A 12378-nucleotide genomic window follows, 5' to 3' on the forward strand; every position below is an offset into this window, starting at 1 on the left:
TCTGAGTACAACTCACTAAGCAAAGACCACCGTGGGTTTTGAGAGGGGCACTCCTCCAGCAAAGCCAGTCCTTCAGCACAAACTCTCAGGCTTTCTAAACCTAAGCTTGATCTCTCGGCAAGCCCAAAGGCAGCGAGCTCGTGACAAAAGACTATTCTGGAACAAATCAGCAGGCTCTGATTTTTATAATGAAATATCCCCAGCACGGAGTAGTCATAGGTTGAACTCTTTGCCAGGGTTATGTCCGACGGAAAGCAATAGAAAACCCAAAATAACATTGGCTTTAAAAAGATAGAAAAGTTGAGAGGGGGCGGGGTGCAAAAAAAAAAAAAAAAAAAAAAGATAGGAAAGTCTTCTTCTCTCACATAAACACAGGCAGTCCGGAGTGGGTGTGGTGGCTTCACAATCAGGAAGCCAGGTTTCTAATTTTTTGCTTATGACAGCCCAAGATGAAAGCTTACATTTCAGACATCACGTTCACATTCCAGCCAGCAGGGAAGAGAAAAAGAAGGGAAGAGATGCCACACTCTCTTTGTGGGCACTTCCCTGAAAGCACACACAACCTTTCCTTTATATCCCATTGGCCAGCATTTAGTCAAATGGCTGTGTCTGCCTTCAATGGAGATTGGCAAATATCATTTTTATGCTGAAATGTCATATGCCTAGTGAAACGCTGGGGATTCCTTTGCTCTGAAAAGGAAGAGATACATATTTGAAAAGAGCCAACAGTCTGTGCTTCAGGGGGCCTCCCTCACCCTTCGTGCCCCCTGGATCATAACTATTCAGTTACATGTAAACAATGTGTTTTATTGGGGTTCCTCTGAAAACCACTGACATGAGGCCATTTTTCTTGCATCCCAAATTTCAGTGGCTCTGGCTCCTACTGCCCTAAGAAAACATCAATCCTGCAAGAAAAGTATTCCAGGAGCTTCTTAAGAAAACCAGACCCTAAATCTGGTGCCCATTCAGTGTGGCAGAGTGCCTTCACTTAGAGAAAGGACTGTCTTTTCTGCAAATTAATTTATCCAGATTTATACCGATGGCAAGAGCTCTCTCCTGTTCATTCTGGAAGGAGCACAGATGATTTTCCCTGGATCATAAATATGCTGAACACTCTATTATACTAACCTTTTAAACCAGTTGTCTTGGATGGGGCTGCAAATCATAGTTCAGGAGCAACTTTCTAAGATTTAAAGGCCCCAGAAATTCCTGGATACTCTAGTTAAATACCTGGGATTAGGAATGGAGAGGGTAGATCTTGCTGTAAAATTCACCTCAAAGTGAAGAAACAAAATCCTTTGGACCAATTCCTGGTTTTTTCTTTTTCTGCTTTTTTTTCTTTTTCCTTTACTCTGCCAAACTAAGGTAAGAATTCGCAGTCAGACAAACTGCCTTCCCATATAGGATCTACTTTTTCTTCCCTCTGTCTTTCCTTCCCCAGTGTTCCAGAACATGCGGCGGAGGTGTTCAGAAACGCGAGGTTCTTTGCAAGCAGCGCATGGCTGATGGCAGCTTCCTGGAGCTTCCTGAGACCTTCTGTTCAGCTTCAAAACCGGCCTCCCAGCAAGCATGCAAGAAAGATGACTGTCCCAGTGAGTGGCTTCTCTTGGACTGGACAGAGGTATGTATGTTCTTTGGGAGAGAATAAAAGACACCTAAGTAGGAAAAGGCAGCACCACAAACATATACATAGAAAAGGCAAGAAGAAAACAAAACAATCCTCCTAACATTATGGAACAGTATTTTTGTAACCATATACACCATAGTGTGTAACTAGCTTTTAACGAGGCTTCAGGGGCCCAAGTTACATAGCCAGCCCTTACCCAGCAATCGGAAGCTTGGAATTGTAAATGGCCTCTTTGTGGAACAAAACCAGACCTCATTGGTGCTGTTTCGGCCCAGAATTGTTTTCGACACACTGAGTTCTTCTCCTTCTATCTCCACACCACCCCTCCTCCTGACCTCCCTGTACCTCCTCCCAGATGTTTCTAGTCTCTATTCAGGAAAGGCAAAGCCTCTCTAGCACGTCTCTTCCAAGTTACTGGACAATAAAGGACATGATTTATTAGGAAAAGAAGGCCAAGGAAATCCTGCCTGTTTACTGTTAGTTTCCTGGCTCTAAAAATCTTCAACAACTTCCCAGCAAGAGAATTTGATTTCCCTTGCTGCCCTGCACTTTGGGAAGTGATTGCATCAGCATTCACCATTCCTGACTTTTATCTCCTAAGTCAGAGACATACCTCTAACTAACCTATCTTTCTAAATCATGCCTCTTCTAATTCGGGTGTCTGCTGATTCATTTACACCTAGCTTCAAGTCATTTGTTTTCAGCCACGACCACTTCCTTGAGTTGCCTTTGATTCTCCAGCTCCATAGGCCTGTGTGTCTTCCATGGAGAAATCCCCCCAAAATTGTGCCTCACAAGCAGAATCGCTAGACCTGAAGTGAAAATTTCTGTAAAGCCAAATTCAAGACTTTCCTTTTTCTAGCATATAAGCATTTGAATGCGCCTTTCTAACCCCAATGCCTTTTTTGGTATAGTACACAACTCACAGGAGGGAGCTGCTGCTGATTGAAATACCTCACAGAGATACTTGCTTATAGAGGGCAAAGCTGCCTGTGAAAATTAAGATCCAGCTCTCTCAACATAGGTTCTTAGAATTCTTGCCCGTATCTTATCAACCCTTATAGAAGTCTATGAGATGGTGCCTGCTAAGTGCATTGCAATTAAGAGATAACTTTCGTTACCACAGGAAGTTTTATAATTTGGCAGTAAAATTGCTTCCTGTGGTATCTCACCCCAAATGTCTCAGAACATTTGGGGAATTATTTTTTATGTTTTGGAAAGAAATTTGATTTCAGCAAGATAAAAGATTAAAAGTGTATAAAATGAGCATGTGTATATTTGTGTGTGTGCACGTGCATGTTAGTGACAATTTTCCACGGGAACGTTGATTTGGGATATGGCATTTGAAGAACACAGATGTATTTGCCAAGTGGCTCTAGATGAAAACATTCTCCCAGTGCAGTATTATAAAAGGAATTGCTCCCCTAAGTCTACCAGCTGATAGTCCATCAAGAGTGGGCTGCTGAGGAAGGAACTTGTGTGTATTATAATTGTCTTCCTGTGTTCCTGGAGTTTGTGGCCTTTGAAGTATATGAGACACAGAGGATTCAGAAAAAGTTCTTTTCTGCCTGCAGATTTGAGAGAGACTCTTGAGATTTCGGACTAAGGAAAAGGTCCCACTGGTCCCATTAAGTACAGTCGGCCCTCAGAACAGTACTACTGCAACGTGTTGTTGTTGAGAGTCCAGACTCCTCAACGACAGGCAAACCTAGGTTCAAGTCTGACTCTGCCACTTACTGGCTCTATAACCTTGGGCTAATTACCTAACCTTTTTGGTCTTAGGTTGCTTATCTGTGTAATGGAGATATAATAGCATCCATCACGTAGGTGGGAGGCAGAAATTAAATTTAATCTATATTGCCTGTAAAATACTTTGTGCCTACTAAAATTAACCCTTATGATTCTCTTCCATTTGGGCTCACTTGTCATGAGAAGGAAAGGAAGTAAAAGGAAGCACTCACCGTGGCTGGCTAGGCCTGAGGCCACAGCTTAGGTCTCCCACGGGCTCTCCTGGTCTTCCTCAAGAGAATGTTATATTTTGGGAACTGGGAGGAGTTAGCCCTTATCCAAGGAATGTTACTAGGTTCTGAGCTATCTGGATTAATGAATGTAAATTCCAAACATTTGAGGTGGGGCTGGGCATGGTGGGAAGTAATGCCTGAATCGCTGGGATTAAACTCACACGGGTACCCTATTGAAGTGCTCCTGGAGGTGTTCACAAAGGCTCCACACTGGCCCTGTCATCATCATGGCCATTACCCTGGCCCCCTGGCTGAGATGACATGTGCATTCCACACCTCCCATGAGACTGCCCTTGGAGAAGGGAAGACCTAGATGATCGGTGGGTGATTTTCATCCTCAGCTGTGTGGGCTCAATCTCGTGGTTACTGCACAGAATCCCACAGAGATGGAATTAAACCAAAGTTTTAGAATTTCAGATAAAATTACTTACAGATTCTATTTTTGAAGTTAAGACCTCTCGAAAGGGCATACTTCTTTCCCTTAAATGAAATCCTCAATCTCCTTAAAGACTTGGATATTAAATATTTTTAAATCCTATTTTATGGAAGTTGCTCCTTCTCCTGCCAAAAATGTCTTAAAAATAGTGAATTTTAGAGCTAGAAGAAGCTTGAAAGATCCTATAGCCTAATTACTTTGCTGAAAAATTAAAACCACAGAACCCTTTATCAAATGAAATCTTACTATGAAGTCAAAAATCTTAAACATAAAATTAGAGCTGTTTTGGTTTAAGTGTGAGTAGTGATCTCAGTTATTCAACAGTTGGGTCTACTCATTACCTGAGAAGCCCCTGAATTACTTTCTCAACATAGTTATGAAATACAATTTTAAAATCCGTGCTCTAGCTTAACTTCCTTATCCCAGAGTTATGGAACTTGAAGCTAGAGAAAGAGCTAGACTTGACAAAAGTCATAACCGAATCTTCTGATACAAAACTCTGGTTTTATGTCTCTACTTTGCAGCCTCAAAACAACTATGCTTTTTAAATTTTTCAGGCTTCTTACCTACATCCCATCTGATCCTTGGATTTGGCACTGACATTTGCAGTAAAATAAGGAATATGTGGAATCTGGAACCCGTAATTGTCAGACTATAAAAGCAATGGGTTTGATTCTCATCTCCATCTTTTGCATCTTAAATTTCTTTCAGGGTGGCGTCACACAGAATAACGTCACTTCAGCATGTTAGGATATAACATTTGAAAATATAAGATTTTTTTTTTTTTTACTGTCATTTTTCAAGTTAACGTGACGCACTCTGCAGCCCTTGTTAAGGCCTTTATCATCACAAGCCTGGAGATGACAACCTCCTTCCCCAACGCCCTGCCTCCCATCCACCTCCTGCTTGCATCCCTTCTGTACACTGTTGCCAGATTAACTTCTCCAAACACCTCTTTCATCATGTCACCCCCCTCTTCAGTGGTTTTCGATTGCCTTATGGACCAATTACAAACCTCTTGTCTGAAAACTAAAGGTCTTCAAAGTCTGGCTCCAAACTAACCCTCAATCTCCTGACACTTCCACCTTGAGGCCTCTGTTCTGTCAAACTACTCTGTCCCATGCCTGCCTTGGGACTCCTATGCTGAACTTTCCTATGTTTTTTTCTGGATATTTCCCTGTCTCCCATCTGATCCCTGTTTCTCTACACCCACCCAGACTCCAACCATCTTCAAGACCTTGGTGAGGAGATCCCTAGTGTACTATAAGCATTCAATTATTGTTAGCATTAACTTTATACTGCTTTGTCTTCTAATTGTATATTTTTACTAAATTCTGTAATTACAATTCTATAAACAGCTTTATTGAGGTCTGCTTTATAGATTATAAAATTTGACTTAGCATGTTTTTAAAGTTTATGCATGTTGTAGCACATATAAGAACTACTTTTAATGGCTGAATAATATTCCACTGGATAGATATGGCATGTTTTATTTAATCATCAGTTGATAGCCATTGGGTGATTTTTCACTTTTGGCAATTATGAGTCATACTGCTGTGGATGTGTGCATACAAGCCTTTGTGTGGATGTATGTTTTTGTCTTTCCTGAGTAGATACCCCGGAGTAAAATTGCGGTTGCATTGGTAGCTGTTTTAAGGCTGCTAACTAGAAACCTAAAAACAGTTTCAGGTCAGAAGATTGGGTTATGACTTTGGTTAAGTCTAGCTCTTTCTCTAGCTTCAATTTCTCTATCTCTGGAATAAGGAAGTTAAGCTAGAGCAGGGATTTTAAAACTATGTTCCCCATGGACACAGGGAGGGGAGCACTACACACTGGGGTCCGTTGGGGGGAAATGGGAGAGGGATGGGGGGGTGGGGAGGTGGGAAGAGATAGCATGGGGAGAAATGACAGATACAGGTGAGGGGAAGGAAGGCAGCAAACCACACTGCCATGTGTGTACCTATGCAACAATCTTGCATGTTCTTCACATGTACCCCAAAACCTAAAATGCAATTAAAAAAAAAAAAAGAAAAGAAAGCAAGCAAGAAAGAAAAGAAAGCCCTGAGAGGTGACCAGGGGGTCTCTGTGGTCACTTTTAACTCTAAAAAAAAAAAAAAAAAAAAAAAAAAAAAAAAAAAAAAAAAAAAATTCATAGGAAAAAAAAAAAAAAAAAACTATGTTCCTGTAATTATGTTAAGGAAGTGATCCAGGGGCTTCTCGGGTGATGAAGAGACCCAATCGTCTCATGGTAAATTTACGTTTAACTTTGTAAGAAGCCCAATCTGTTTTCTAAGGTGGCTGTATCATTTTACTTTCCCAACAGTAATGAGTGAAACTGCCAGTTTTTCATATCCTCACCAACACTTGCTATCGTATTTTTTTTTTTTATGATGGCTGTTCTAGTGCATATGAAGTGGTATCTCGTGGTGGTTTTGACTTAGATTTCCCAAATGGACTATTTCATTTTAACATTGGAATTTTCCCCTCATTTGAATGACAGCTCATTGGGGTTAGAAACTCTCTTGCACATCTTTTTTTCATAACATCCAGCATGCTACCTTAGACAAAGTAGATTCATAACAGTTATCTAATTCTTGACACAAAAATATTGTCATTTATTTGTGAAGGAAGGAAAAGGAATTAATAATAATTGTCATTTCTATGTATAGCATTTAAACTATATTATCTCACTTAATTCCCAGGTTTGCAAACTAAGCATAAATGGGAACAGACTCAGAGAATTTAGGTAACTTGCCAACTAGTGAAATACTGAGTTGGGATTTAAACACTCTACAACTCTGTAACTCTGAAGCCCAGGCTATATAAGTAAAATAGACAAAATGTCTTCAGGAAACCTCAGAGTAGAAAATCTTAGTGTGCAGTATGTCTACAAGATGGGCATGTCTTCCACATCATTACCTCATAATTAGTATTTCTATCTCAGTGGCTATTGCTTTTCCAAGCAACTTTTCTCATATTTTGATGAGTTTGAGAGTCTACTTAAAAATTAGCTTCTAGTTTCTTGAATTTATGTGCATTTGGCCCTTCTTTCTCCGCCAGTGTTCCACAAGCTGTGGGGAAGGCACTCAGACTCGAAGTGCTATTTGCCGAAAGGTGCTGAAAACCGGGATCTCAACTGCTGTCAATTCCACCCTGTGCCCGCCCCTGCCTTTCTCTTCCTCCATCAGGCCCTGTATGCTGGCAACCTGTGCAAGTAAGTGTGTCAGGGCTCGGGGGATGGGGAGATGAAACCCAAACAGCAGCAGGTACAGCCACCATGCTGTGGCCTTCCCTAAACCCAAGACCTGGGGGAAATAGTGGCACAGTAGAACCCCCTGGAGGGCTGCAGGCAGGAGAGCTCAGCTGGAGACGGAAAAGGAATCTTAATTACCTGTGGCCAGGCCGAATTCTCTCCTCCCCTGGAAAAACAGTTTGCAGGGGGTAGAGCAAAGTTCACTCGCTGGCATAGAGAGATCAGGAAGCTGGAGGCAGCATAGTACTAATGATGTCTAATGTTAGCCACTCTGGGGTTTTAAACGACTCTAAACAGATTTGTTCTGATTACTATTAGTCCCTAGAGCCGCAACACTTCTGGGCTCTCCTCACCAGGTCCTTTAGGGCTCTGGTGCCTTGCAAGACCCAAAAGGTAAACATTTAAAAGAGGACATTCTCCTCTCTGTCCTCTGCCTCTTTTTATGGTGCTAATTTATTGTTTAAAAATTCTTTTAATGAGAGAAAGTGCCTTTCCCCTGGGATCCCCCTCCATTTAGAACTCTGCATCTCAGCTTCTAGGGGCAACAAGGCCCAGCAGGGAGGCGCTGGGTTGCCCAGTGCATCTCATTAGTTCTGATTGTGGTAGCAGCTTGATGGTCCACAGCTGGGCGCGAGGTCCTCCTGAAAAACACAGGCAGTAAAGGATGGCCCTGGCCAAAATAAACCCTGAAGAACGCCTTCTCTCCCGTCCCTCCGATGCCTCCATCTCTGTCTTCTCCACTCTGGCCCTTTCCTCTGCCCTCTTTACTGGCTGCATCTCACTGCGGGTTTTCTCTGTCTCCCCACCTTTTTCTGTCCCTTCGGCCTCACTCTCCTTCCAGGGCCCGGGCGGCCGTCCACGAAGCACAGCCCGCACATCGCGGCCGCCAGGAAGGTCTACATCCAGACTCGCAGGCAGAGGAAGCTGCACTTCGTGGTGGGGGGCTTCGCCTACCTGCTCCCCAAGACGGCAGTGGTGCTGCGCTGCCCCGCGCGCCGGGTCCGCAAGCCCCTCATCACCTGGGAGAAGGACGGCCAGCACCTCGTCAGCTCCACGCACGTCACGGTGGCCCCCTTCGGCTACCTCAAGATCCACCGCCTCAAGCCCTCGGATGCGGGCGTCTACACCTGCTCGGCGGGCCCGGCCCGGGAGCACTTTGTGATTAAGCTCATTGGAGGCAACCGCAAGCTCGTGGCCCGGCCCTTGAGCCCGAGGAGTGAGGAGGAGGCGCTCGCGGGGAGGAAGGCCGGCCCGAAGGAGGCCCTGCAGACCCACAAACACCAGAACGGGATCTTCTCCAACGGCAGCAAGGCGGAGAAGCGGGGCCTGGCCGCCAGCCCGGGGAGCCGCTACGACGACCTCGTCTCGCGGCTGCTGGAGCAGGGCGGCTGGCGCGGGGAGCTGCCGGCCTCGTGGGAGGCGCCGGACTCGGCGGAAAGGAACGCGACCTCGGAGGAGGACCCGGGCGCGGAGCGAGCGCTCCTGCACCTGCCCTTCACCGTGGTGACCGAGCAGCGGCGCCTGGACGACATCCTCAGGAACCTCTCCCAGCAGCCCGAGGAGCTGCGCGACCTCTACAGCAAGCACCTGGTGGCCCAGCTGGCGCAGGAGCTCTTCCGCAGCCACCTGGAGCACCAGGACACACTTCTGAAGCCCTCGGAGCGCAGGACTCCCCCCGTGGAGGTCTCGCCGCATAAACACGTGTCTGGCTTCAGCAGCTCCCTGCGGACCTCCTCCGCCGGGGATGCCGGGGGCGGCTCTCGCAGGCCGCACCGCAAGCCCACCATCCTGCGCAAGATCTCCGCGGCCCAGCAGCTCTCAGCCTCCGAGGTGGTCACCCACCTGGGGCAGACAGTGGCCCTGGCCAGCGGGACACTGAGTGTGCTTCTGCACTGCGAGGCCGTCGGCCACCCAAGGCCTACCATCAGCTGGGCCAGGAATGGAGAAGAAGTTCAGTTCAGTGACAGGTGAGCCTTGTAGCTAACCTGGTCTTGGGAGGGAGGCAAGGGGCCACATCTAGCCCAAGTCACACTATTTACACAGTCTTCAACGTGTTCTTTGAAGGAGTAGCAGGCGTCCCCAAACTACGGCTCGCGGGCCGCTTGCAGCCCCCTGAGGCCATTTATCCGGCCCCACCCCACCCGCCGCACTTCAGGAAGGGGCACCTCTTTCATTGGTGGTCAGTGAGAGGAGCACAGTATGTGGCGGCCCTCCAACGGTCTGAGGGACAGTGAACTGGCCCCCTGTGTAAAAAGTTTGGGGACGCCTGGAGTAGAGCTTAGAGCTGGCCTCCGGGATCGCATCATGGGGTGCAGGCCCTCTCTCAGCACAGATAGACTATTGGAGCAAAGACAAGCTATTTCATTTTTCTAAGCTGTCTGTTCTTACCCTTTTAAGGGAATAGCAACACTGCCTACCCACCCCCATCCCTGTAGGATCCCAAAGATGAATGAGATACTCTCTGGATAGCTTTGAACTTTTGGCAGAAAGACATCATTCCAGGCCAAGGCATTATTATGTTACTATTCTATAAGATGAACCATGGAAAAGCCTCGACACTGGGACACTGTCTCCATGTGTGTGGTCCCCAGGGCTGAGCAGAGAATGCAGCCAGCACCTGCTGTTTCCCATGGGTGAGCCCCTCCTGTGTCTGGGCTGAACAAGGCTGTTTGTTCCAGAAAGCTTTTATTCCCAGTTGGACCTGTGATTAATTATCCTAATATCTCCTGTCGTCTCTGTTTTGATGTGTCATTATCAGGATGACAGCATGTATCACTTACTAGTCCCTTTGGGCCAAAGCCATTTATAATGTAGAACCAATAGTGGTAGTAGAATTAATAATGTTTTTTACCACTACCTGTGCCACGCTTTCTACATATTTTGTCTCTTTTAATCTTTACAGGGGCCCTGGCAATGAACATAGTTGTCATTAATTGAGTAGTGACTATCTTCCAGGCAAATGTAAACTCTTTGTTTTATCTCACTGAATAGAAGTGGATACAGTTATCTACACTTTATAGAAGAGGAAACACATAAAGTTAGGTAACTTACTAAAGGTCGTATTAATTAGGCATCAGAGCTACCATATGTAACAAAAAAAGAACTTCCCTGTGGGAAGTCGCTTTAAAGAATCACAGAATCATGATCCTGTAGTCTAGATTTCTCATTTTAACCTTTTGTCTTCTCCGAATCCAAGCATAATGCTCTTTTCATTAAGTCTATGTCTAAATGCTATTGTTTCACTAATCCTCTTCTCTGGCTTGCTAGCTGTTGGTAAGGATGGAAAGAAGCCAGCGTTTATTGTTCCAGGCACTGTGCCAGGTTTATTTATAAGTAACTGCACTTTTTATTTCAGTAGTCAATCCACAAGATTGACATTAACCTCCAGTTTTATGTAGAAAACCAAGGTTCAGCAGCTCACCTAAGATCATACTTTAGTAAGAGCTGAAACAAGGCATTCAATATCAAGTTTATTTCATTACAAAGAAAAGTTCTGTCTACTCTTCTGAGACTTGGTGAACAGATGTATAATAACTTTTATCCATCCTGCACACATTTTTTTTTTGCCTTTGAAATGTCAATAATACTGCCTCTCAGCCTTAGTACTTATAAACCAAATAGCTTTGATAACAATACTATTATTTCTTTGTGCTCTTACTGTATGCCAGACATATGCTCAGTGCTTTGAAGGCATTATCTTAATTTTCCCCGAAAATTCTAGGAACTAGTAGGCACTATTGTTGTTACCACACCCTAGATAGAAAGCTAAGGGACAGATGTTGGACCTGCATAGAAACACTGGAAATGCTCTGTACACAGGCAGCATGCCCCAGAGCTTGTGCTTTTAACCTGCCCCTTTGCTCCCATGGTCCCCCCACCCAACCCCCACCACTCATACTTTCCTTGATGAGCTTAACTACTGTTATCTCTGTCATTTTCTCCAAAAATCCTTATAACATGGTAGTGAAGATTGCCGTCAAACCCTCTGAGGTCACTGAGTGGCAGCTCCAGTGTCTGGCCCCAGGGTGATGAGGGGTGCCCTGCAACTCAGTCCTGTCAGTGCACCTGCTGTGCCTATTACACCGCCATCATGCCCTCTTCTCTACCAGACAGTCAGTTCATCAAGTGTAGGTACCAAGTTTTACTTCCATCCCCCGGGTCTATTGGCTGGGATTGGTACTATTGGGATTGAAGAGAATCATAATTGACTGCATGAGGGAAAAGATGGGAATTAACATCTTGCTACTTCCTACTAAAAAGCTGTGGAACAAGACAGGGCAATGGGAAGGGGTCATCAGGATTCTGCTCAGCCTTTGCCATGCAGGGAGAACATGCAGTTCCTGGCTTACTTAGAAGTCCTGACAATTTCTTTGAGTGTTGGAGACTTTTTATGAAATCCAAGGACTGTGGCCCATCTAGGTCACCTGGTAACTGCAGGGATGATGTGGAAAAGGTAGACAAGCATGGAGGGGTTCAAGCTGATCTTGCCAAGGCCCCTCACTTTTCATGGTCTTAGTCTCTTCATTTCAGAAATGAGGGGGCTGTACCATATGATCTCCAAGGCCCTTCCTCCCTCCTTCCCTTATTTACAGAAGGTCACGGAAGGTTAAAACCCATATGCTGATGGGAGAACTTTGACCACAGTAACTTCAAAAGTTGTGGCACAAGTTGTTCCTAAATGTTCTACAAACAGGCTCAGTGATCACATGAGTTTGAGAAGGGTAAACTTAAAGCTAAACAGATGTGTGTACTGCTGGATTTTATATCTATTTTTTTAATATCACACTTGATTTTTTATTACAAAAATAATAAAAGGGCTATAAAACAATTCAAATAATATCTAAATCTATAAAAAGTACAAGCCTCCCTCATCCCCCCAATGCTCCCCGGAGGCTATCATTCTTAATAATTTGGTATACATCCTTCTACAATGTTTATATATTTTACTGTATTACATAAAAAGCATGTATGCACACATAGGATTTGGGTTTTTTAATAGGATATTAGTCATGTTCAGAAATGTGACTCGGTTTTTACTTAA

General features: G+C 44.7%; 1 protein-coding gene across 4 annotated transcripts in view; it reads left to right on the forward strand.

Moving 5' to 3' along the window:
- ADAMTSL1 (ADAMTS like 1) overlaps nucleotides 1-12378 on the forward strand; it is a 982413-nt gene that overhangs the window by 832963 nt on the left and 137072 nt on the right. For all 4 annotated transcript variants that reach the window (XM_074394894.1, XM_074394896.1, XM_074394895.1 and 1 more), the window contains 3 exons: nucleotides 1442-1621; nucleotides 7145-7298; nucleotides 8179-9304. In XM_074394894.1, the coding sequence (XP_074250995.1) occupies nucleotides 1442-1621; nucleotides 7145-7298; nucleotides 8179-9304 (1460 nt within the window). The remainder of the gene's footprint in view (nucleotides 1-1441; nucleotides 1622-7144; nucleotides 7299-8178; nucleotides 9305-12378) is intronic.

Source organism: Saimiri boliviensis, chromosome 2 (assembly GCF_048565385.1).
Source record: "Saimiri boliviensis isolate mSaiBol1 chromosome 2, mSaiBol1.pri, whole genome shotgun sequence".
Lineage (NCBI taxonomy): Eukaryota > Metazoa > Chordata > Mammalia > Primates > Cebidae > Saimiri > Saimiri boliviensis.